The sequence below is a fragment of the Myotis daubentonii genome, chromosome 7 (assembly GCF_963259705.1).
Source record: "Myotis daubentonii chromosome 7, mMyoDau2.1, whole genome shotgun sequence".
In the NCBI taxonomy this organism is placed as follows: Eukaryota; Metazoa; Chordata; class Mammalia; order Chiroptera; family Vespertilionidae; genus Myotis; species Myotis daubentonii.
In genome coordinates, this window is record NC_081846.1 from 65984969 (window position 1) to 66012939 (window position 27971).

At 40.7% G+C, this 27971-nt stretch overlaps 1 protein-coding gene across 3 annotated transcripts in view; it reads right to left on the reverse strand.

The window, feature by feature from the left end:
* Window positions 1-24961, reverse strand: part of ACVR2A (activin A receptor type 2A) — a 105541-nt gene extending 80580 nt beyond the window's left edge. For 2 of the 3 annotated variants that reach the window (XR_009453847.1, XM_059704537.1), the window contains exon 1: window positions 24762-24961. Coding sequence is in view for 1 of the 3 variants with exons in the window: in XM_059704537.1 (XP_059560520.1) it covers window positions 24762-24816 (55 nt within the window). In the remaining 2 variants the exon portion in view is untranslated. The remainder of the gene's footprint in view (window positions 1-24761) is intronic. The other variant, XM_059704538.1, reaches the window with a different exon arrangement.
* Window positions 24962-27971: the final 3010 nt, after the last annotated feature.

The following is a 27971-nucleotide window of genomic DNA, read 5'->3' on the forward strand; positions in this document are numbered from 1 at the left end:
AAAGCAAAGTATGTATTACACATTTTTATCAATCTGTTTTAATCTGAACATGGGCAAGGGAACCATAAATCCAAATGCCAGAACCATTCATATTTATCCAGCATGTTCTTCTTCACTCACCCAACAGATAAAAAGTGAGCAATAATGACCACAATCATTAAATTATTTTCCAACTATGAGTCAAAAGAGCCTATATTTGTTTCCTGCTATATGAGCAAATTTCAATTAATTCAACCTCTCAGAATCAAAGTACAAACATTTTTAGAAGAACCACATACTTTGATCATTCGATTCACTAATTATTCAAGTGCTGATCAGAGCAAACGAATTTTGACCTAACTCTGATTATGGATCATTGCATAACCAAAGGAACAACTTTTGTTTAGAACAAACAACTACTTTTAAATAAGGGGTGGAAAAAGTTTGTTATATCAGCTACAGGAACCATGTTAGACCATTAGCAACACAATTTGTTAACTCAGCATTTTTTACTATATCATAAGTTTTAAGGGATATCAGCAACAGCAGCTGATATCAGAATGGGACAGGGGGAGGCAACTTTGGCAGAACAGGTTCAAAGAAAGTCACACTGCCTGGAATTAGTAACACCTATTTTAACATACATGTCAAGATACTTGATTCAACAGGAAGAATAAAGTTAAGACCTGCAGACCTTGGTTATAGCCCTGACTCTGCTACTTATTTAGTTATATAACCTTAGGCAAGTTACTAAGTCTCAGTTTCCTCAGCTATAAAATGGGGACAAGAGAGAGAAACCAAGATGGCGACATAGGTAAACACCTGAAATTGCTGCCTCGCACAACCACTTCAAAACTACAACTAAAAGACAAATGGACATCATCCAGAACCACAGGAAGGCTGGCTGAGTGGAAATTCTACAACTAGAAGGAAAGAGAAAAGCACACTGAGACTCAGAGGAGGTGTGGAAGTAAAGTACAGAGGTACAGAGGCGCACAGAAAGGGCTGGCAACTGAGGACGCGGTTGTCTTTTTCAATCGGGAGGGAGACACAAGCTCCCGACTGCTCTGAACTCCAGTTCCGGGCGAGTCTCTGGGAACCCAGACTCATTCGGGGAGAAACTGGACTGTCTGGCAGCAGGCAGAACTTGAGGGCGGCTTTCTCTCAGAGGTGCTTGCAGCGATTGCCGTGGGATACTGAGACCCAGGGCTTCTTAGGGCAGGGCTGAGGATCAACTATAGCTCTTTGCTCCACCCTGTTGATTCCCTGAGACCCCACCCCACCCAAACTGTCCACAGAGGCTTTTGCATATGAATGACCTGGCCCTTTGCAATCTAAAATTACCTAACAAACTGCAGCTGGGTCAGAGAGACTCAGAACTTCTAAAAGAAGGCCCAAGGCCCCACAGCAGCTTGCATTGCTTCACAGCTGGGCCTCATCTGGGCACCTCCAAACACCAATCAAAGAAGAGGAATCTGCACATCTCTCCATAGCTCCTGCTGGGTAGCCTCAGGCAGAGGCTAAATTAGCACCTCCTTAGACATCCAAGAGCCAGTGTACCCAGTGGTCAGAGTGGGACCATCCAGATTACAACTCCTCAGATCCATAAGGGACACACTCAGGGGGCAGACTCAGTGAGCACCAAAGCCCCACTGAAGCAAGTCTTACCCCATAAGGGTGTCTCCAGCACAGAAGTTCTCCCCCCGTAGACACAGCTGATTCTCACAGCCAATTGGCCTGGAGGTCAATTCCTCCCAGTGATGCCAACAACAATCAAGGTTTAACTACAACAAGACTGTGCACAAAGCCCACAAAGGAGTGCACCAAGAGTGTCCACCTCAGGTAATTGGAGAGGCTGAGCCACTGGGCCCTATAGGACACCTAGCACACAAAGCCACTCTATCAACACAGGGAAGCAGCCAAAATGCAGAGACAAAGAAACAGGTCACAAATGAAGAAATGGAGGAAAGCAAACTACTGGATATAGAGTTCAAAACCACAGTTACAAGGTGTTTCAAGAATTTTCCAGAAACCGCTGATAAATTTAGTGAGACCCTCGATAAATTTAGTGAGACCCTCGAGGATATGAAAAAAGACCAACTAGAAATTAAGCATACACTGACTGAAATAAAGAATAATATACAGAGATCCAACAGCAGACTAGAGGATCACAAGAATCAAGTCAAAGATTTGAAATACAAAGAAGCAAAAAACACCCAACCGGAAAAACAAAAAGAAAAAAGAATTCAAAAATATGAAGATAGTGTAAGGAGCCTCTGGGACAACTTCAAGCGTACCAACATCCGAATTATGGGAGTGCCAGAAGAAGAGAGAGAGCAAGATACTGAAAACTTATTTGAAGAAATCATGACAGAAAACTTCCCCCACCTGGTGAAAGAAATAAACTTACAAGTCCAGGGAGCGCAGAGAACCCCAAACAGAAGGAATCCAAAGAAGACCACACAAAGGCACATCATAATTAAAATGCCAAGAGCAAAAGACAAAGAGAGAATCTTAAAAACAGCAAGAGAAAAACAGTTAGTTACCTACAAGGGAGTACCCATAAGATTGTCAGCTGATTTCTCAACAGAAACTATGCAGGCCAGAAGGGAATGGCAGGAAATATTCAAAGTGATGAATAGCAAGAACCTACAACCAAGATTACTTTACCTAGCAAAGCTATCATTCAGAATTAAAGGTCAGATAAAGAGCTTCATAGATAAGAAAAAGCTAAAGGAGTTCACCACCACCAAACCAGTATTGTATGAAATGCTGAAAGGTATCCTTTAAGAAGTGGAAGAAGAAGAAAAAGGTAAAGATAAAAATTATGAACAACAAATACATATCTATCAACAAGTGAATCTAAGAATTAAGTGAATAAGTAATCTGATGAACAGAATAAACTGGTGAACATAATAGAATCAGGGGCATAGAAAGGGAGTGAAGTGACAAATCTTGGGGGGAGAGGGGTGTGGGGGGTATGGGAAAAGACTGGACAAAAATCGTACACCTATGGATGAGGACAGTGGGCGGGGGTAAGGGCAGAGGGTGGGGTGGGAACTAGGTGGAGGGGAGATATGGGGGGGGAAAAGAGGAACAACTGTAATAATCTGAACAATAAAGATTTAATAAAAAATAAATAATAAATAAAAAATAAAATGGGGACAATATTTATCTGATAGGGTTAAGTCATACACATTATCACTAAAACCTAAAAGCACTTAGCTCAGAGCATCCAATACAATATAGTGGTGACTGTTAACAATGGCAGTTTTAATAAAAAAAATAATCGTTAATAACATTATTGTTTTACATAATGACTGGGCTGTGACGTAACTTGGTACCTCCAATTTCGAATGAATGTAATAATGTAAAATTCTGGCACATGTGTAATGGGACTCACCTAATAATGGCCCATTGAGAAAACAATTTTAACCCTTCTCATCAAAAGCAAAAGTGGTTTGGGATGTAAAGTACAGCATAAGGAATACAGTCAATAATATTGTAATAACTATGCATGGTGTCAGATGAGTACTAGATTTATTAGGGTAATTATTTTGTAAGTTATACACTATGTTGTATACCTGAACTAATATTATATTGTATGTCAAGTGTAATTGAAAAATAAATTAAAAAGAAAAAAAGCAAAAGTGATTGAGAAAAGCACTTCTGCAGCAATCAAAGGCAGGATTTACCTACAATTTTCTTTCAGCAACAATTAACATATGTGGAATATGTGGATTTGGGATTGCCATCGAGCTATCCAATCAAGAGCACAACCACCTCTACCCTGGAATTAGAGCTGTCTTGGGTACTTCCTACGGCTATATTGCTACTTCTGGCTCTCCCCTTCCCCTCCCAACCATGGATTTCATAAATGTGGTACAAGGATAAATTACAAAGCGACTATCTCTATACATGATTGCAAACGTTTTTCCACTAAGGGAAGGGAGATGGCAGAGGAGGATGGGTAAGCATTCTTTACTTTTACAAAAGAACAATGAACTTAAAAATCAGGGTTTAAGTTCTAGCTCCACCAATCAGTGACTTCAGGCAAACTCTATTACCACAATCTGAGTTACATTAAAAAAAAAAAAAAATCATGAAATAATTCAAATAAGATAAAAGAAGCATCTACATCAAATTACATATAAAACTATAAAGCATTAATAAATGGAAGTTATCTTCCTAGATATGTTGATATTAAAACAATGAGAAAATTAAACAAAATATGCTCTTGGAAGTTTCAGTTATTCCCCGAAAAACCACTCCCTTTTGTCTTTACCTCATTTTGGAAAGGTTCTGAGGTGCTCTCATTTGGGAATATACTACCGAGTGATGCACTACTCCATTCTATTTTACAGTTTTCTAAAAATATTCCCCCTAAAACCTCTATATAAAACAATACTACCAAACTACATAATTGAAAATATAGTATTCTTCCCTTGAAAATCAACTTATTTCCTAGAATTAAACCAGAGTCCAATAAATATATAAACATAAATATTATAAACAAAACAAACACTATTATATCCTAAACAAAACAGCAGAGTCACTTGTAAAAGTAGTTTTTCACTAAATAAAGGGTGGGGCAAGACTAGGTTTACAGTTGTTCCCACAGAAAATAATACAATAATTAGTAAAAATACAATAAACTGTTTCATGTACTCACTACTGTAAACCTACTTTTGCCAAACCCTGTACACTGGAATGCCAATAATTAGCATCACTCATCAGAGTAGTACATTTGTCAGCAAGAATAAACCTATACTGATACATCATAATTACCCATATTCAACAGTTTACCTTAGGGTTCACTCTTGGTGATATATATTCTATGGGTATGAACAAATGAATAATGACATATATCCATCACTTTAATATCATAAAGAGTAGTTTCAATGCCCTAAAAATCCTCTGTGCTCTACCTATTCATCCCTCCTCCATCACCACCCTATCCCCATGCACTCCTGGTAATAACTGATCTTTTTACTGTCACCATAATTTTGCCTTTCCAGATATCATACAGTTTGAATCATACTGGATAGTGCCTTTCAGTTTGGCTTCTTTCACTTAGTAATATGCATTTAAGCTTCTTCCTCGTCTTTTCATGACTTAATAGCTCATTTCTTTTTAGAATAACATTCCATTGTCTGGATTTATGAATAAAGCTGTTATAAACATCTGTGTAGAAGTTTTTGTGTCATATAAGTTTTCCAATTCCTATAGGTAAATACCAAGGAGCATGATCCCTGGATCTTAAGGTAAAAGGATGTTTCGTTTTAGAGGAAACCACCAAACTGTCTCCCAAAGTAGCTCCCAAATATCATTTTGCATTCCCACCATCAATGAATGACAGTTCCTTTTGCTCTACCTCCTTGTCAGCAATTGGTGGTGTCAGGGTCCCAGATTTTGGTCACTGTAATAGTGTAATGGTATCTCATTGTTTTAATTTGCATCTCCCTGATGACATATGATATGAAGTATCTTTTCATACACTTATTTGCCATCTGTATATCTTCTTTGGTGAGGTGTTTATTGAAGTTTTTGGCTTATTTTAATTGGGTTATTTGTTTTCTTCTTTTTTCTTTCATTACTTGGATAACAGTCCTTTATCAGATATTATCAAATAGTGCAAATATTTCCTCCCAGTCTCTGGCTTATCTTTCGACTTATATTTTGTATTGAGTTATTTAGAATGCTTACCACAAAAATGCTTACTAAATGCCAGACATCATTCAAAGGTCTTTATATATATACTAGAGGCCCGGTGCACAAAAATTTGTGCACTCGGGGGGAAGAGGGGCTCCCTCAGCCTGGCCTGTGCCCTCTCCCAGTCTGGGACCCATCGGGAGATAACGCCCTGCTGGCTTAGGCCTGCTCCCGGGTGGCAGAGGGCAGGCCCAATCCCTAGGTGCAGCCCCTGGTCGGGCTCAGAGCAGGGCCGATTGGGGAGTTGGGGCGCCGCGCCCTGTCATGCACAGAGCAGGGCGGATTGGGAGGTTGCGATGCCACCCTCAGTCACGCTCAGGGTAGGGCACCGCCCCCTGTCACACTCAAGGCAGGGTCGATGGGGAGGTTGCGGCGCCACCACTGTCACGCACAGAGCAGGGCCCATCAGGGGGGTTGGGGCTCCGTACCCTGTCATGCACAGAGCAGGGCCCATCAGGGGGTTGGGGAACTCCCCCCTGTCATGCACAGAGCAGGGCCCATCAGGGGGTTGGGGAGATCCCCCCTGTCACTCACAGAGTAGGGCCGATAGGGGTGTTAGGGCACTGCCTCCTGTCACTCACAGAGCAGGGTGGATCAGGGGGTTGGGGCGCCACCCTCTATCACCCACAGAGCAGGGCCGATCAGGGGGTTGGGGCGCCGCCACTCTCACACTCAGGGCAGGGCTGATGGGGAGGTTATGGCTCTACCCCGTCACACACAGAGTAGGGCCCTTGGGGGGGGGGGGTTGGGGCGCCACCCTCTATCACCCACAGAGCAGGGCTGATCAGGGGGTTGGGGCGCCGCACCCTGTCACACACAGAGCAGGGCGGATAGGGAGGTTGTGGCCCCGCCCCCTGTCACACACAGAGCCACAGGGCGATCGGGGGTTTGGGCGCTGCCCTGTCACACTGATCCCGGTGCTGGGAGGCCTCGCGGCTCCACTGATCCCGGTGCTGGGAGGCATATTACCCTTTTACTATATAGGATAGAGGCCTGGTGCACGGGTGGGGGCCAGCTGGTTTGCCCTGAAGGGTGTCCTGGATCAGGGTGGGGGTTCCCACTGGGGTGCCTGGCCAGGCTGGGTGAGGGGATGATAGCTGTTTGCAGCTGGTCACACACCCTTCAGAGTGGGGGTCCCCACTGGGGTGCCTGGCCAGTCTGGGTGAGGGGCTGAGGGCTGAAGCTCCCAACTGCTCCTTTTTTTCTTTTTTTTTTTTTATTCTGGGCCAGCTTTAGCTCTGGCTCCAGCTCTGAGGCCTCTGCTGCTGAAAGCAGGTATCTGGTTTGTTTGGGTTCTATAATCGAAACAATGTATAACTCCAGCTCTGAGATCCCGGCTCGCTGAAAGCAGGTTTCTGGGGTTTTGTTTAGCTTCTATATTTGTTACAATGTTTGAAACTGCAGGCTCAGAGGCCAGCAAGGCAGGCGGGGAACGTTGGTTTTCTCCCTCACTGAAGCAAGCAAGCCTCAAGTTAGTTTCAAGCTGCCTGGCTGCCAGCCGCCATCTTGGCTGGCAGTTAATTTGCATATCGCCCTGATTAGCCAATGGGAAGGGTAGCAGTCGTACGCTAATTACCATGTTTCTCTTTTATTAGATAGGAGGACTAGAGGCCCGGTGCACAAAATTCGTGCACTGGGGTGGGGGGGTGTCCCCTAGCCCAGCCTCTGCCCCCTCTCACATACTGGGAGCTCTCAAGGGATGTCCTAGTGACGGCTTAGGCCCGCTCCCTGCTCCCCTTGGGGAGTGGGCCTAAGCCGCAGTCTGGCCTCCCTTTGTGGGAGGTGACCAGGCTGATCAGGGGAAGGCACCAGACCCATCACCCCGCTGCTGCAGCCACTGCCAGTCACCACAGCCAGCAAGGTTTTTTCATCAACATCGACTCCAATCCCTTCATCATGAAAAAATGACAACTTTCTTTAGGCATTTTCAAGATGTGTCTTTCATATAATAATAACTTCTTTATTATTATTTTTTTTTATCCTCACCTGAGTATATGTTTCCATTGATTTTTAGAGACTGTGGAAGAGAACAGGAAAGACTGAGAGAAACATCAAAGTGAGAGGAACACTTTGATTGGTTGCCTCCTGCATGAACCCTGACCTGGGCCCCGGCCAGGGAGGAGCCTGCAACCTAGGTACATACCCTCGGTCAGAATTGATCCCAGACCCTGCCATCAGCAGGCCAAGGCATTATCCACTGAGCCAAACCGGCTAGGGCAGGATATGACATTTCTTAGCCCTCCAGCAGCGGACCTTCATTTTTTTCGCCAGGAGTGTGGTGAAAAACCCTAGATCACCTTTTTGGATTCTTATTACCCAAGTTACTAAGAATATTACCAGTGGCATACAGGGAGCTTAGCCAATGAGCAGTCAGAAAAGGTGTTTCCTCTGTAGTTCACACCAATCGCCGGCTTGGACCCCCGGCCCAGGCCTGACGCCTCGGCCAGAGGCGTCAACCCCCATCACCCTCTGATCGCCGGATGGGCCCCTTGCCCAGGCCTGACGCCTCCACCAGAGCTGTCAGGCCTGGGCAGGGGACCCCCATCTCCCCCACGATTACCGGCTTCTGGGGTCACACACTGCGGCCTGGATGGCGGCTCTCACGCTGGCGGCTGCGCTGTCCCGCCCTGCCTGCAGTATGCAAATTAGCTTCCATCTTTGTTGGCGGTTAATTTGCATATTGCGCTGATTAGCCCATGGGAGGCATAGCGAAGGTATGGTCAATTACCATGTTTCTCTATTATTAGATAGGATATATATTAACTTACCTATACTAAATAACAACTACATAGAGTAAGTACCACTATTATCTCCATTTTCCAGGTGAAAAAACTGTGGTACCAGGAGGTTAAATAACTTACCCTCAGTCACAGATAGAAAATTATGGTGCTACAAGATCAGGCACTCTGGCTCCAATGCTATTAACCTACAACGTACATTAACATAGTACTAAACTAAATGAGACTGAAAGAGCACCATGTCAGATGGTAGGTGAACATATTAACAAGCAATTACAATACTGAATATAATAAGCAGTACCACAGGGTAAGCAATATTAAGCCCAAGTCTTCACATATTGCTAGTTGAAACTAATTATATTTGAATTAATTCCCCAGCAAAATAAAGAATCCCCAACTCAGCCTGAGAAAGAGGAACACATTTTATAAGGGTCTGTCATTTTCCATTCAATTAATCAGGTATCTGTCTGCAATGGTTTTGTTACTTTTCTAGTTAAGAACAATAACTTTCCTATCAATCTTTTACTTCCCAAGACAATTCTAAATCAAGTTAGAGATCACACTCAGCATAAATGAGTTTTTACACTTGTTAACTCAATACATAAGAGAAACAGAGATGTCTGCGACATGTATTATAATTTTGAAGTACTTAAAATAGGTAACTGAATCTAGACCAACCAAGTGTTGCTTAAGAGAGAGAGATGTTCCCTTGCCCTAACCTGTGGTCAGCAAACTGCGGTTCATGAGCCACATGCGGCTCTTTGGCCCCTTGAGTGTGGCTCTTCCTAAGCCTTAGGAGTACCCTAATTAAGTTAATATCAATGCACCTACCTATATAGTTTAAGCTTAAAAAATTTTGCTCTCAAAAGAAATTTCAATCGTTGTACTGTTGATATTTGGCTCTGTTGACTAATGAGTCTGCCGACCACTGCTAGCCCATTAGGCTCAGTGGACAGAACATCAGCCTATGGACCAAAGCAGGGGTCCTCAAACTACGGCCCGTGGGCCACATACAAATACAAATAATGTATTTGTTCCCATTTTGTTTTTTTTCTTCAAAATAAGATATGTGCAATGTACATAGGAATTTGTTCATAGTTTTTTTTTTAAACTATAGTCCAGCCCTCCAATGGTCTGAGGGATAGTGAACTGGCCCCCTGTTTAAAAAGTTTGAGGACCCCTGGACCAAAGGGTCCCAGGTTCGATTCGGCCAAGGGCACATACCCTAACTGCAGGCTTCTAGCTTCTCCCAGGCCCTAGGCCCTGGCCAGGGCTCATGCAGGAGACAACCAATCGATGTGTTTCTCTCACATCAATGTTTCTCTTTGTCTTTCCCTCTCTCTTCCACTCTCCCTAAAAATCAATGGAAAAATATCCTCGGGTGAGGATTAACAAAAATAATTAAAAATAAGAGAGACGTTCCCTTAATAACTAAAAGAACTATTTTCAATTAGCATATCAAAGTTACAAGTCTCCAAAGTCAAGACTTCTGCTTGTAACTCAATTAATAGCAGGCTGTTTTACGTACACCCACTGATAAATTGCCACCTGGGAACAGCCAACCCATCTGGGTGACCAGGTGGCCCTGCTACTTGAGTTTCCCTTCTCATTCTCGTTTCAGCTAAAGACAAGATTATATTACTCTTTCTTCCTCAGTAAACCTCATCCTCAAGCCCTTGCCGTTTCTAGTATGAATTAAGAGTCCTTTCTGGTGGTGAGGTATGAATGAGCAGGGAGAGTAGTAAAGAGGCAGAAGAAGAAAAACATAAAGGCAAAATGATATGATAGAGTCCCCTCCTTTCTTACACTACATATGGAGAATCATATCATTCTCCATATGTAGTTCCTAACCATTTTCTTCCATTGGTCCTGTCCTAAAAGTTAAGCCAATTGCCTTTGTCTCAAGCAATCTAGTGAGCTGCCACCAACTGGGGGCTCTTTTGTACTCTGAAACACAATGGAAGTCATACATGGCTTCTTTCCCTACAGGGAAAACACCACGGTGTAATGGACAAAGCCCATATTCTAAAATAAGGTAAGCGTCTGTCTGAATCTCAGTTGTGAAGCTTCTTGGCTGCATGACCCTGTTTTCTCATCTGTAAAACTGGTAACTAAGGTAGCTCGGTACCAAAAACACACTGTAGCAGGCAGTCAGTCAACAGGCTTCCTTTATATTTTTCATTTGGCTCTGACAAAGGATCTCAGGATCAGTATCTCTCAGGATCAGTATCTCAAATCCTTAGAAAACAGGCTGTCAAACTCTCGCTACATACCACAGTAAGAAATGCATGTTTCACTGAGACTCAGCATGTATATAGATATAATCATACACTAACTGATATTTAACAAAATGATATTAACCTTTGCTATGTATAATGCATTCTGATATTCTCTATTTTCTTTCTTTCTTTCTCCTCTCCTCTATAACCCTTCTCTTCTCATGACTCCTCCCTAATCACATACATGAATTTCTTTTTAGTCTGGTCACCATACCAACCTACTGGAGCTCCAGGGAGTAGGGTACTTCCAGGATGCTAACTGCAGCAGGTGAAAGAGAGATCAGGGAATAAGGAAATTCTAATAATGCTGGGAGAAACCCATTTTTCCTAAGACATAATGTTATTCCTGAGGGTAAAGTTAGTTGTATTGCTATAATACAGAACAGAGGTAAAACAGGTTTGTAGATTGGTCTGGGAACTTAACCAACACATATAGCAAGATTCTTATAAGAAAATGCTTCCTAGGTTTCAAAAGTTTTGGAACATAATATATTTCTAAGTTGGGTAAAGGGTACTACTTATACAATGTCCTATGTCAGGGGTTGGTAAACTATTTTCCGCATGTCAAATACAATATGCAGCCTGTTTTTGTACAACCACTGAACAACGGCTTTTACATTTTAATAGCTGAAAAAAATCAAAATAATATTTTGTCACACATGAAAATCAAATTCCAGTATCTATCAATGAAGTTTTATTGGAACACAGTCACACTTTATTAAAACAAAGTTTTATTTACATATTGTCCATGACAAATATCTGTTAAGCACCTTTTATGTATGTGTCAGACACCAGAGACACTAGAGTGAATAAGTCAGATATGGTCCCCCTCATAAGTATTAATGGAAGGCAAGTGAAAGAAAAATCTCAGAGAAATAAAAGGCACTTGGTTTGTTGTAGAAACCATCAAAGGGCCAATATGGCAAAAGATGAGGCTGGAGAAGGGCCTTATCAAGCAGTGCCTTTAAGGTCACTGGAAGGAATAGACATTGTCTTGTATTTTACATTGTTGTTTATGGAATAAATTGCTCTCTACTCCTTTAATAAATCATTGCATTATTAAAAATATCTGCAATAATATTTTAAAATTTCATGGATATATGTATATGCAAGTATGATTGTGTTTGTGTACACAGTCTTTGATCCTCACCGTAATCTTGAGAGGTAGGTATTAGTATTACAAACTCTCCATTTTACAGATGAAGAAACTAAATTTATGGAGCTTCCCGAAGTTCACATGGTGTATCATCATACCGTTAAAAAAAAAAAAAAATGTCCAATACCCAAGTTTTCTCCCTACAGAATGTCTGCTCTTTCTTCTATACCAGTCCAAGACTTGCATAATTAATTACTTTCGCTGAATTTGAGATGAAGAACATTCTTACTGCTCTTTGTTAGTTTGTTTTTTAGGAAACTATTCTTTCTAACCAACAGCTACATTTGTACCAATAAGATTAGCTTTTATTTCTATTAACTAGCCCCTAGTGGCCAACCACATATTCTAATGGTAGAAAATTCTATAATGTGTAACAGACTAACTCACCTACTCTTCAGCTGATTTAGCTTCCATTTCATAGAAATAAGACTAGTTATTAATTAAAAAACATTACTTAATTGGGGCTGCTAAATATATGTTGCTAAACTAACACAAACTACAATTCTCAGTAGGAGTTATTCTCAGGCTCCCGTAGTGAAAGATAAGCTCAAAACTACCCTTCACTAATTCAAAAGGAAAAAACACACTTCTTCTATGACCCTAATCTTTTAACTTGACTCCATCCTTCAGAAGTAAGGATCAATTTGAGTATTCTTCATAAAAATCATTCCAATAGAGAAAATAGTACCTGACAGTTTGTTAGGCCCTCTACCAGTTAAAACTCCTAATTTAACTGCTTCTATTATTTCTAGTCTTCTCAGCTAATAGGCAATCGCTATTTACATTTTAACAAACAACATAATTAGCAATTAATTTCCTAATTCAATATCCAAATCCGGCTTATGTATCTCTAAAGAACTAAGGAAGAGAATTAAAGAAGATTACCAGGTAAGGTTTGTTATATAATATTTATATAGAATAAAAGGATGGTCAGTAACTATTCAATCATTTTTCTCTGGTCATTTAGAAAGGTGGTTTATTCTACTTCTGAATGCCTACTAATAAATTGTTTTACTATTACCTTGTCCATCTTGTATAAGTCAGTATCTCACAACTGCCCTATTTATAATTTATCAGTCTCTTTTAACTTTGACTTTTCATTTCTACCCATATTATTTTAAAGGGTACTTATACAAGTAATGTCAAGTCTTAGCTTAAATAAAAATAATCAGCAAATTCTGTTCACTAATCCTGCAGCATAGAACCTCACTTCCAGGTAACACAAACCCTAGCAACCAATTCTTTTTCTAGAACTACTTTATCTAAGGTATTAAATAAAATGGCTTATAATACTTACAGGGTGAAACTACATTTCTTTATAGAGGATAGCTTACCAAGGATAATTAGCTTTACCTGCTTCCAAAATAAAAGAAACCAAATGAAGAGAGACAGCCACCATTTTATTTCTAAATTCAGAAAAGCTTAATGTTTCTTCTGGTTTTATCTCTGTGTAATCATGTAGTTTTTCCTAGTCAAAGATGATGCTACTGACCTTCTGCCAATATAAAACTAAGATTTCCCTGCACCAAGCACCAACTCCCCATCCCACCAACAGTGGAGGCTTGGAATCTTTCACAGACAAAAATATTCAAGCTGACTACTTAGAGTTAGAGGCCACAGTCCTGAGTAAAATTAACATCCCATAGTATTAACTATTCTTTCAGTCTTAATTGTAAGACCTTAATAACCTATAAAGATAACAAATTCCTGAGAATTAAGATACAAAATACCAAGTTTCTACTTCTGAATCTTCAACCATACCAACAATATACTACCTTGCATGTTTACAATTAAGAGGTGATCTCATGAAAAAACAGACATTTGAAAATAAGTAATGACAAAGTTCCCGATAGAAATCGAAATGCTTAGTAAATATGAATATAAATTAGCAGATGCCCAAAATCTGAAGATAGAAATTTGCCACAAAAATTCAATAGCCTCTACTCTGTTTTATTCTCTCCTTTTTGAGGTATGTGTTTTTAAGGCATTGTATTCACAGTTCTCATGTGCACAATGAACTCATCCATTTCTTTTTAAGTAATAATAAGTAGGAAAAAGTGGAGTGACTAACAGGGAAGACTGGTAAGTGTAGGCAAGTTTTAAAATACAGAAAATGTTCAAAGCTAGAAGGGATCTTGGAGAGTCTCTCTAGCTTAGGTTGATGTAATAGTCTCCTAACTGGTCTCACCTCTTCACCCCTACATACTTTCACTGTATTTCCAGATTGCTGCTAAAGTGATCCTAACACATAACCCAGATCTAGCTTCTCCTTAAAACTTATTGCTTCCCCTGCCCTCTGGATTTCATTCCAACACCTTCCCACACCAGATCAAAACCATTGCATGATCTTGTCCCTGACTCTCTCCAATCCCATCCCTGCATCCATTCTTTCAGGCAGCCAAATATTTATTGAGCTTCTACTCACCAGAAACTGTGTCATCCCTTAGGGGTACGGCGATGAAGGTGAGAGGTGGCTCACCCTCTCTCAGAGCCTACACACCAGTAGTGAAAAGGGCAGATAATGAATAGGTAGATAAATAAACTAAGTAGTAATTAGAGACTGTGACATGTGATGCAAGAGCAAGACAGTCACTCTCTCAGGACCCTATTTGTTTCTGTTACTACATATATGACAATTTGTAATTATTTATTCACTGGATTACTTACTTTATGACTGTAAGCTCCATTAGGATATAATCATGTCTGCCCTATTCCCTGTTGCATCCCAAGCACTTAGTACAGTGTCTAGCATGTAGTTCAATATTTACTAACTAAATTATTTCATCCTCTTTAATTTAGAGATAAATGGAGTTTCAATGGTTGCCAAGGTCAAAGAAGAGTAAGTAGTTAAGAAGGAATCTGAATGAGACTCCAAAATTTTAGTCCAAAATATCACACCACATTCAAAATATTGATCTCAAAACTGAAAGATCATGTTTTCAAAGCTTATAGCTGTTACCCAAAACAGAATTGAGAATCTTTCCAGACTTGAGTTTTACATGAAAAATTTTAAAACACTGAATGAAGACTTAAATAAAATTGTCTAAGAAAAATATTTTAAATTATAACAAATAAATAGAGATGAAGATTTACTCAATCTTTCCTTTTAATGCATGCTAGAGCAATAAGATCTTAAAGAACTTGTAAAAGAACCATGATATCTGAATGTTCTAGATACTTCCTGGCACCTAGTTGTTACTTGGTATCGACATTTTCTCTGGCTGAACCATGTAGACTATTATCTCACAATAACTGATATTTAATTTACCAACAAATTTAAAATATCCCCCAAGAAGTGACTCTACATTTTTAAATGTTTTACACACTACACGCTACATTTTTAAAAATAAAACTTAAAGATAAGTTAAAAACTCACATTTACAGGGGTGGGCAAAAGTAGGTTTACAGTTTAAATGTTTTACACACTACATTTTAAAAGATAGGCTAGATACTAATATTTACAGGGGTGGGCAAAAGTAGGTTTGCAGTTGGAATAGAAAGAAATATAATCTATATATATAAAAGCCTAAGTGACTGACCATCACAACCGAATGGACGACCCAACAGGCTGCAATGGGGCGACTAGGCCAGCAGGGGGGTTTAGTGAGGGGTGACCAAATGACAGGGCAGCAGGCTGTGTGGGTTGACCAGGCCGGCAAGGGGTTTAGTGAGGGGCGACCAAACGACCCAGCAGCAGGCCGCGAGGGGCGACCAGGCCCACAGTGGGGGGCAGGTGGGGGCGACCAGGCCAGCAGGGGAGGGGGGGCAGTTGGGGGTAACTAGGCTGGCAGGGAGAGCAGTTGGGGGTGACCAGGCCGGCAGGGAAGTGCAGTTAGGGGCGATCCGGCAAGCAGGCAGGTAGCAGTTAGGAGCCAGTGGTCCCGGACTGTGAGAGGTATGTCCGACTGCAGTTTAGGCCCGATCCAAGGGGTCCCAGATTGGAGAAGGTACAGGCTGGGCTGAGGGGAAGCCCCTCTCCCCCCACCCCCAATGCACAAATTTCGTGCACCGGGTCTCTAGTAAATAATAATACAAGAATAAACTGTTTCATGTACTCACAACTGCAAACCTACTTTTGCTCACCCCGTATATGTAAAATCTATGAACTAGCTATGTGTTATGTGGTATATTATTTCACTTAGTACATACTGATTTACAATTTTTTTTAAATTCTCAGAATTTTAGGAACTTGCCAAGATCTCATAACTCGCCCATGCCCCTTTCTCTTGAAATAATGCCTTAGCACGAGCTTGATTTATCATATATAATCATAAAGATGTGAAGACCAACAGATCTTTCCTAATAATTAAGGTCTCGTTTCTATAAAATATAAATTGTAAAATTAGTAATCATAACCAGGAAAAAAAATCCTACCTCAAAGCTTTATATACTGATAAGCTTAATCTTTTAAAAAGCAACAGCTCCCTACATGGGTCCTTCTAATAATTATCTTATTGCTTTACATTTATTTTCTTCAGCAACATTAGAGAATAAAATGATTCCTAACATGACTATAGCTACTAAGAAAATAGTCAACCAGAGAAAAAAGAGCTTTTATCTAGTCCAAAAGAATGGTACTGAAAAGGTTTAGGATTCAGGCATGAATAGCATAGATCACATCAGAAAATTTCTAAATCTACTTCTATAGAACAGTGTAATTTACTGTGAGAAAAATGACTAATGTAGATTTCAAAGAATACTTAAACACAAACAACATATTGAGCCACTTGTGCTCAGAATTCTTTAACTCGACAGCACAATGGCTACATACCCATCAAACAATGTCTCTGCCCTCTAAAAGAATTTTACATGCTTTTGTGTGTTTTATGTGCTCTTATTTTTCCAAATCTAAGTCTGTATTTTCATTCATGCTTACAATATAAACTCATATCTGTGTCTAGAATTTCTTTTCTTATGAAAGTGATTCCACTTTTCTTCTGGCTTGTTATTTCTTTATCAATTTTACTTAGTAGTGCTACCATACTACCTCAATCTTCAGGCTGCTTTTCTGTCCTATACGCTACATATATGTATTTGGGACATCAATCATGATCATATCATCCACTCCTATCTCCTCTAACTTTTAATTAATTTTCATTTTGACTCCCCCCCCCCCCAACTGAGATTATTCTACTTCTTCAAGCAATTCTAAATATCTTTTCATCTTACAAATCTCTTCTTTATATTTAGGCAAAATTCCTGCATTCTAACTTGCCTTTCATCCATAATCAAGTTTACTCACAAATGCCCTCTATGATTCTTATCCTATTTTGTACCTTTTCCTTCATATTAAGATGAATAACCTACTCAACCTCCTGCCAAGACATTTTTTTTCCTATTATTAGGATCTATATTTTCCAGCAAGCCTTTCCTAAATGAAAAAATCTGAACTCTTCAAAATTACAACTAATTTTGTTTGAGCACCTTCATGTGTGCTTAATTCATCCAACTTGTCCAGAAGAAAGAACAACTCAGCCATAGCAGGTCCATGTTCTCCCTCGGGATCAGTTTTCCCTCAATTCTGTACCTAATTATATGTTCTCTACTGTAGATTAAATAATGAGCATATTTTTCAATGCACACTATTTTTCATTGCAAATATTTACTTATTCAGCTTCCTTCTCTAAGAGTAGAATAAGAGATTGGTGAACTAGGTCAGTATTTTTTAGGATTTTAGTACCCATTGATCATGAAATTAATTAATGGGTCATAATAAAATTTTTTAAAATATAACTGAATATAAAATTAAGTGTCCCGTACACGGCATGAGTTAGTTCATGAAACTTCAATTTCCGATACATATTTATGTATATGGGAACTGAATCATGATGCAATATGTATTTCTTATTACAGTTATGATAAAAAAAAAGTTGAAAATCACTGAACTTGAAGATCTCTAAGATGCCTTCTAAATCTACATGATTCAAATTTAATTAAAAGATTTAATCTAAGGATCAGAGACAGCATTTTTTTTTAAATGAAGAGAACTTAATGGTACAAAAAAACCAACAAAATCATTTTTTCTTAATAAAATGTCACTATTAAATTCTAACCTTAAAATTAAAGAATCAGAAAGCTTTGAGTAGAAAAAAAGTTCAGAGATCATCTAATCCAACTTTACCATTTTAATACACTAAAAACTCAGGCCCAAAAATGAAAAAAAATTGCCTCATTTGTTCAATAAACATTTGTTGAGCACCTGCTGAATGCCAGGTTTAGGAATGGGTCTGTGAAAAAAAAAAAAAAAAGAGAGAGAGAGAGATCTTTGAAGAGCTCATAGTCTAAAGTGCATATAGGTGAGTAAGCAATTGCAATAATTCCTAGAATCAACGTAATTTACAAAGTATAAGACAACAGAAAGCAACTAACTCAATCTAGGTTGAATGGCAGAGAAAATGTTTCTCAAGAGGTGATACTTCTCAGTCTTAAAAACAAGGAGTTAGCCAGGAAAAGGAGGAAGAAATAACTTGTACAAAAAGGCACCATACTGATATATAATAAAGGATAATACATTCAGCAAACAGCAAGTCGAGTTTGTATAGCTGGAATATAGGACTCATGCTGGGGAGGAGCCACAGCAGAACACCTAACACTTACGTGACATTTAATCTTCAAAGCAGTCTGTGGGGTAGGCACTATTAATATCCCCATTTTGTAGATGACAAAACAAGCACAAACGGTGAAGTGATTTGCCCAAGGTTAAGTTGTGAAGCCAATATGTAAAACATAAAAACCAAGGAAGTCTAATTCCAGAGCCTATACTCTTAGCCACTATTCCAAGAGGTTAGAGAAAACAGGCAGGCATCAAATGATAAAGGACTTTGTATGCCACTCTAACACTTAGATTTTATGCTAAAGGTGACTAAACAGTCAGTGAAAGGTTTTAAGCAGGAATGATATATACAGATTTATTTTTTAATGAGGTCAATCTAGCAGCTATGTGGATGGACTGCAAGAGAAAGTAATAACAGGAATTAGCTAGTCTTAGCTAGAAAGGTACTACAATCATTCAGGTAAGAAAAATGATGATGAGCTAGACACTGGCAGTGCTGGCACCTGAACCCAAGTCTAATGACCACCACAACCACATTCCTGTCCACTATCCATAAGAACCTCCCAATTTTTTCCCTTGAGCCCACCATTCTAACAGTATAAGAAATCCAACCTCAATTGTTTGGAGTGTCATCCTGTACATCAAAAGGTTGTGGGTTCAATTTCCCGTCAGGACACATACCTAGGTTGTGGGTTCAATCTCCAGTCAGGCACTTATGGGAGGCAAGATCGATGTCCGTCCCTCCCTCTCTCCCTTCCTCCCTCCCCTCCCCTCCCTCCCTTTGTCTCCCTCTCTAAAATCAATAAACATATCCTCAAGTGAGGATAGGTTGAGAGAGAGAGAGAGAAAGAAACCCTACCTCAGAGACAACAACACATTCCCTTTAGGTCCCTTTATTAAACAAAACCTGACTACTTGATACATTAGGTACATGGAAGTGACTAACAGAAATGTAGTTGGAGAATGAAGGGAAGTCAATTGTGCTCTATAGTAGTTTTCTTACTTTTTTTTTCAAATATGTTTTTATTGATTTCAGAGAGAGGAAGGGAGAGGAAGAGAGAGAGAAACAGGGATGAGAGAGAAACATAGATCGGCTGCCTCCTGCACACACACCACCTACTGCGGATGGAACCTGCAACCCAGGCATATGCCCTGACAGAAATCGAACCACAAAACCTCCTGGTGCATTGGTCAACACTCAACCAACTGAGCCATACCAGTTGGGCTTACCCTCTTGATTTCTCCTTCTCCTTCCTCTATACACTATTCCTGGAACTTTCATGTTCAATAGTCAATTTAAAATCAATGTTCTGTCAAGACATGACTATTATAACCAAACAGAATTAAATTTACCACAGAGGAAAACTCTAATGTGGTCCCAGCTGTGGCAATAAATATACTCTCTGGTCTGGTCAAATTCTGGTTTAAACAGAGATGTATGAATATTAACAAGAGGTAATCTTTGAAAGCAAAAAAAATTAAAGAATATCAGAATATTAAAAAGGGAATAAGAGCAATCTAAAGTTTGATAAAGCCGTTTGATTGCAAGACAGTAACACTACTCCCAAGTGTGTGTGTGGTATTCCAGAAACCAACAAATGAAAGAATAGTGGAAAAGATTATTTGGTCAATTCTCAAGCATTCTAAATTTAATCCATTTTTATTTAAACCACGGATGAGACCTCTGGAGTCACATGATGTTAAACCATGAGTGGGTTTCATAAGCAAACAGCCTATACAGTGTAAGGAAGTACAGAAGGAATGGAGGGGGAAGAGAGTAAAGGAAGAACGGAGGAAACTGTAAAGGGAACTATAAAGAAAATGAATGAAATGAGTTACAAGAGGAACAAACAGTGAAGGAATTCTAGTGATCTCAAGGTCAATCATTGTGTACCTTACCTAGCTCACTATCTGAGGGGCACCACGACAAATGACAATATAAGAGGAACATAAAAAGAAAAAATTAAATCACAGATTTATGAGACACCAAAGATAAGAAATAAGAGGACTTACAAAAGTAAAAAAGCAACAAAACAGTTTTAGAATCTAAAGGGACAATTTAAAGATTAAAACTTCTTTTGGTTTAGTTATGCTTAACTTCTCATTAAACAGTGATTCTGACAGACCCAAAAGGTGAGATGTCAGTAATATCAGAGATATACATGGGAGGTGTGTTACAAAGACAATATGAGGCTTATTTGCATACGTTTTGTGGGAGTGACTTCAGAACTTTTCCTCGCACCAGTGTATTGCTATTTAAGAGTTTCACTGTAATTCTTAACCTGGTTGGCTGAGTTAACTTCCTTAAAATCAGACTTCAAAAAAGTAAGCACTTATTAATTATGGTCAAAATTTAACCTTAAAGAGGACAAGAGTCTATTAATAGATTATAGAATATTACTTAGTATAGCCTAAATGAGCCTAATGATAACCAAAAACCTGCAAGAAAATTATGTAACTATGAAATCACTTTAAAAGTTTCTTGAAAGTAAAGTTAGCTAGACAAAAAAATATATATCCTTTAAAAAGAACAGAATTTACACCTTGAACCATTCAGGAATCATGCAATAGTGGACATATTTCTTCCACATGAAACTTAACAAAACTTTCAGGCACCACGTTAAATGCACACTACACACACAAACACACCCTGATGCCACCATTCAGCCCAGGTAGTAAGGATAGAAGGAAATATCCTTAAAGACAATTATTATGGCAAAAAAACGACTGGATCAAAAGCAAATATAATTAAACTAGATAAACTGACCAATCATTCATCATATCCATGAATATGCAATCTTTATGAGCACTCCATAACCAATGATTAGAGTTTATTCCTAACAGTCAGCAAAGTATTTTTAGTAAAGTATAATAGGGTGAAATAATGTATATACCCATAGTCTGTTTCTCTAATCATTCTAATATTTAAAGATAGTGAAAAAAAAAAAGAAAACTCTTAAACTCTCTCACCTGGAGATCACCAATACCATGTACTTATAAATTTAGATAACAGGAGGAGGAGGAGCAGAGCCCCTTTACTAATATACCAATGCTTTTAAAAATTAAAAGTTTAAAGTAGAGCTTCTCCACCTCAACACTACTGACATTTTAAGCTAGGAAGGCTGTGCAGTGTATTATAGGATGATTAGCAGCATCCCTGTCCTCTACCCACTAGATGCCAGTATCACACCCTCCCCTCCTCTTCTGTAGCTGGGACAACCAAAAATGTATCCAAATGTCCCCTGGGGTAGACGTGCAGGGGTAGGGAGCAAAAGTTACCCAAGCTTAAGACTATTGGCTTCTCATAAATAAGTAAAAATTAAAAATGAATGGGAGGGTACCAGGAGGGGGTGGATATTTTGTTTCCCTTCCGCTCTTGATGTTCCAATATATTGTATTTGAATTTGATCACAGCCTACATTTAAGAGATTCTGGCTTTTAGAAAACAAAGCATTTAATATCTATCATTTGTTAGCCAAAGTTCAGAAGAGTCCCAGAAGATTCACTGCACTGCCAATTCCCCTCCAACCACACACTTATTCACAGAAATACACACAGTATTGCCTAGCTGAACCAAAGAAAATGCACATATTACTTCATTTTCATTTCTTATTTCATCAAATATATGGACCAAACTGTTCTGGCTCCAAAGGAATTCTCAACGTATTCAATGCAACACAATAGTTTCATCACTTTAGGTAGGATAAAACCAAGAACTAGAGCAAGTATTAAACTCATCCTCATATTTTAACAAATTGTGGAGAAAAGATACAAATTAACCACAATGCTTTAAAAAAAAACACAACTAAGTAGGTTTCTGTTTGAAAAAAAAATCCGAGGAGGAATGAACAAAAAAATCAAAGAGAATCTGTAGACATTTCTGGATGAAGGCAAAACTCAAAAATGTTTCCCCTGGAATGAGAGGAGGAAATTACACACTTAGCCATACCCTACAGGAATAGTCTGTATAATCAGTCTCCAGTGTGCATACCATGGGATGGAAACTGAAAAATAAAAATGCACAAAATACTAAAGAAAACAGTAAACATCCATCCTAAACACCTAAAATAAATTTGTTCTTTACTACTAATCTCCAGTTGATTGAAAATATTCAAATAACTAGAAACAAAAAACTGAAAACTTGAAAAATAATTTTAATTTTTATAAAAATTGTCATCCTCATGCCAGATTACAAATTACACCAAAAAATCAAATAGGAAAAGAAACATAATAACCTTTTTAGAGTGCATTTGATTCACAGCAAAAGCTCTTAAAAAGCAGACATTTTAAGTTCTAATAATCTTCATGTATAAATAAGGATTAAAGTCTTTAAGATTAGTTCCATTATCTTCAATAGAATACTTTATTCAACTAGGAATATTTACTTAAAATACTATGCAACAATATATAATATCAGTTTAATGTAAGTAGAATATCTATATACTCTATAGCAACAAATTACTTTATTTCAAAATTTTAGCTATTAACCCTCCTGGCCCAGTGAAAATAATCCTACAAGAAACGAATGCTCAATTCTTTTTTTCTCCCAAAGCAAGCAGAGGAAGCCGTAAGATCTGTAGTGGCAGCCTGCTTTTCCAGAAGTAATACCTTGAGACTGCTCAAGAATAACCTCCTTCACCAATGAGTGTGACTCAGGTGAGCTTGGGAGGGAATAATGTCCACTATTCTTTGGTCAGTGGCCATGATGCCCCTCCCCCTCAAGGGCAGGAGAGCAGAAAGAGGGATTTGAACAAGAGGAGTTCACCAACCAGAACATATCGGAGCAGGGGAGAAAGAGTACTACCGGAAAAATAACACCCTCATGGTTAAGTCATGTCACAAAAGCCAGGGGTTTAATGTTATCAAGGTATTCATTCCTTGTAGAGACACCATTGTTTATCTTCCTCTCCAAACGTGCACAAAAAGAACTGTCAGCCTGCCTTAAGCATGCACCTTCTTCCATTTAAACAGACATGATTCTTTTGGTTAATCTCTGGCAATGATCGCCATTTCACAACACATTCAGCCCACCCGGAACTGATCAATACCACTACAGACATAAGACTAGACTTTATCCATTTATTAACCACAAGGAAATGTACCATTCAGCAAAATCCTATACATTACAAAAGATTCTATTAAAAAGGGGGGTGGGGAGGATGGACCTGACACACACACACACACACACACACCACAGAGGTACACAAAGAAAAGACTACCACCCTCTAATTTCCCTGTGGCAAATGAGATAAAGACGTGGCCATAAAACCTGTCAATTCTAAACCCTCCCCCCCCCCCGCGCCCCCATAATGCTATCTCACAACCTAGTAACTGATATTTTAATTTCAAGATAAATAAATCCATTGCGACTTTAAAACTGTTCACCTATGGAACTAACTCTTGTTATGTACATCTGCACACCTCTGAGCTAGATGACACATTTACAGAATTTCAAATACAAAAGCCTAGCTTAGTTTTCCAACCACTGGTTGCAACCACAGAACGTTCTCACAAAAATCAAAATTTCAAGTACAAAAGGGCCAGATTCTTCTTCCAACCTTGAGCCAAAACCTACTTTATGAATACCGTGTATTTGACCGTGTGAACCATTTCAAACGGGCGATTCTGAACCCGAAAACAATGCTTCAATACAACGCGTTCAAAAATAAGTATTCCGTAGGTAAGCAAAATCGATGCCAGCACCGAGCACATAAATGGTGGTTGGAAGCCAGCACATTACCAACACAGCGGCATACCTCTCCTGCACTGGGTTATAGTTAATTCTCCAGCAACAACTACAACTATTTTTAACACGAAGCTGGACACCGAAGTTGAAGGCAACGTGAGGGGAGACCCGATGAAACTGCTGATAGGATCCATTGTTTCTCACGGTCAAAATTAAGTAGCAACTGACTCGATCTCTGCCGTTGATAGTCACTGGTGGAGCACTAATTAAAAGACGATTTAAAAAAAAAAAAAAAAGCACACACACACACACACACACACACCCTTATTCTGGAGAATGCCACACTAAATGGCATGTTAGAATCCGCCTTGCAGGTCTCAAACCTTCGCATAAATTGTTACTTGTGGTATCTGCGGCTTCCCTGCCACCCCACCGGCGCTGTCATCCCGGGTTACGGCCACAAAACCATGACTTTCTCACTTCCACGACAACAGCCAGCAGCCTCCCTCCACACCGGGGCTCCAGAGGCAGGGAGGCTTCCAGATCCCCATCGGGCCTGGGGGGTGGGGGGCCGCCGAGGGGCTCGGGGCGGGGGGAGGCTCCCCGGCCCCCCGGGGCGCGCACGGCGGCCGCAGCCCGCCCGCCGCCCGGCACCTACCTGAAGAGCAGGAGATGAGAACGACGGCGAACGCCAACTTTGCAGCAGCTCCCATGTTCCCGAGGCGCCGGGGAAGCCGGAGCAAGTTGTCGCTAGATATCCAGTTCCCTGGGTCTTCCTCGGAGACAAACCTCCTGGTGTGAAATCAACCGTCATAAAACATATTCGGAAGCCCCGATCAAAAAAACGTTCACGGGTTTTTTTTTAAAAAAAAATAAAATAAAGAGAGAGAGAGAGACAGGAAAAAAAAAAAAGAGGGGGGAAAAAAAAGAGCACAACAATAAAAAAAAAAAATGCACCACGGGGGAAAAACCGCCACACACACCCACAACACACAAAACCGAACCACGAGAAGCCAACAACAACAAAAGCGGGTTTAAATCACTGTCAAAATCACTGTCAGCGCCGCTCGCCTCGCGGGGCTCTCGGAACAAAACGCCAGGCTGAGGCGACGAGGCGGCGGCGGCGGCGGCGTTCGCTGCCGTCCGGACAGTCCGGGAACCGAGCTGGGTCCGACGTCCGGACCGACCTTCAACCCGGACACCCAAAGTCCGCGGGCCACTGGGGGCCGAGCTCGCAGCGGCGGCGGCCCGGGAGGCGGCGGCGCGGGGACAGAGCGGCGGGCGGCAGCGGCGGCGGCGGCGGTCCTGGCGGCGGCCAAGTTCGGGTCCAGGCGCTGGCTCCGGCTCCGGGCTCCGAGCTCGGCCGCGTTTTCGGTCCCCTGGCCTCCGCCGGCCCCGCCCCCTGGACTTCCGGTTCCGGTCCGAAGCTGGAAGGCAGGCTTGGTGGAGGAACGCTCCGCGGCGGCGGCGGCGGTGGCGGCTGCGGGGCGCTGCGCGCGTGCCGGGCCGGGAGCGCGAGGAGCTTGTGGGGCTGGCGAGGCGGGCGCGGGGGAGAAGTAGCGAGCGAGGGCGGGGCCGGGAGGACGCGGAGGCGGGGCCGGCGGAGGCGCGCTATCGCCAGGCCTGGGCGTCCGGCCTGCTGGGCCGGCGGGGCCGCGGGCTCCCGGGGGTGGGCGGGTCGAGGCGGTGGGCGGTGGGAACACCTGGTGTGCTAACCGCGCCGCACCGGCCTCTCTGGAGCGCCATCCCGAATGGTCGGGGGAGCCCGAGACGAACGGGACTTGGAGGCGAGGCGGGGGGTCGGGGGGCGGGGGGGCGTCTGCGGCGCCCTGTCTTTCCTCTGGGGGACGCCGCGTCCGCTCCGAGACTCCGGGCGCCGGGAAGCCGCGGGTGGGAGCCGGTCCGCTGCGCCGACCGAGCTGCCCGGGCGAGCTCGGCGTGGTGCGAGCTGATGTGTCTGTGCTACCAGCCTTAGCGATGCCTCCCACTCCTGTGGCTTCTGCTGAAGCGCGTTGTATTTAGGCTAAAAATAAAAAAATAAAGGTGAGGAGGATGGCTGTCCACCCGATCAGAATATCCACAATTTTCACGTTGTGCAATTTGAAAACTTGAATCCATTTCTCTTAATACACGAATCATCCTTGTGTTGAGAACTGTTGTGCATGTATTAGGTTCGCAAGTACCTGCAGATTTTGATCGACATATTTGAAGGTCAGACAATTGTTTACTTGTTTCAACTTTTAGGGCCTATTTTTATCCCTTAACCTAAGTTGATTGCTGTTCTAGACATGGAATTGGATCTAAAATGTAAAAATTGTATCCCTGCCTCAAGGAGCACACAGTATTTGCTCTACTCGAATTTGTGACTACCGAATACAAACCAAAGACAGTGTTTAGCAAGCTCCGTGAAGGTAGGGATCTCATCTGTTTAGTATATGATGGGTGCTTAATAAATAATTATATAAATAGCTAGGGATTCACTGCCTTTTTCAGAAATCCAATATTTTCACTTGTATTCTGCAAATATTTGTTTTTATTAATAAAAATAATACAGCAACTGTATTATGAGCCTAATTCATGTTTTGTGGCTTTCTGATTCCTACATTTTCCCCACAAAGTCAAGCATTTTCCCTTGTATTGATAGTGTTTTATTTTTCTCTTCCTCAAAATTACTCTGAATTTCTCTTAAATTCATCCTGTAATCATCTGCCCATTTCTACAGCTTGTCAAGGTCATTAGCAATCATTGTGGCACTTTAAACTCTCTCAGAGACTCCCAGTTCCCAAGTCATGGTACTCAGAATGTGATATTGTGCAACAGTTAAGAAAATCTAAAGTTGATCTTCAAGGTATCTAAAAGATCTCATGTAGTTCTCTGGACTTTATGAGCTGTTCAAAGGAATAAATATAAACCATTTTCCATTCGCTGGTTGAATTAAGAGTTGCCACTAACATTTCTGGAATGGAAGAGTGTATTTTATTTAGAACTACCTTCATTTAATTCAGGAATTTGATGTCAGTTATACCCTGGATCAGGCCCCACTGTTGTCTTATCTCTGAATCACTTCAATATTTTTGAATTGTGAAACCAGAGCATGTGGAATAACTGGAATAACCAGAAATATGACTAAAACTTGAAAACATATTCCTTATCTTACCACCCAAATTCCCCAGGATAAGAAAGTAGAAGATAAAAATTATTTCTCTGTAGTATGAAAGAGGAACAACTAATCAAAATCTTCACTACAGTATTCTTCTCTAATAAAGAGTTAACCCCATGGGAAATAGTAGCATCCATTAACAGTAATTATCTGTTTTGTTCCTAAATCTGTGTTCACCTTGTCCTGTGCATTTTTCAAAAATTCAAAAATAACCTGTTAAGACATGCGTATATGTGACTAATTCCTATGGCAATTCCAAAACTTAAAAAGAGGTAGCTGCAACTGACCCTACTGCCCTTTTTGTAGAATGACTTTTTCTTATCTACAAGTCCAATGGTGCAAGCTGTACAAACCTAACTTAGGAAGAATGGTGAGGAAAGGAAAATGAAACGTGAAAGAAATCCTGTCTGCCAGAGCATTAGGCATGCGTTAGCTTAGCTAACTCAGTCCCAAAACTTGAGACCTAGCCTAATAGCCACTCCAATGCTAGAATTTCAAGTCCAGAGTCCCAGCAACAAGTTCAATCAAACTGCAAATTATTCCCAGCTGGAAGAATCTTGAGAAGCCAGTACGACCTAGAGATGCAAGTATGTGTTGGCTGGATGAGGAGACAGAGGTAAATGGGAGTCACAGATGGTTCCAGAATAAAGGATGATTTTTTTTATGCTAGAAACTCACATGGCTCAAAGAGGTATGGATAGACTACAA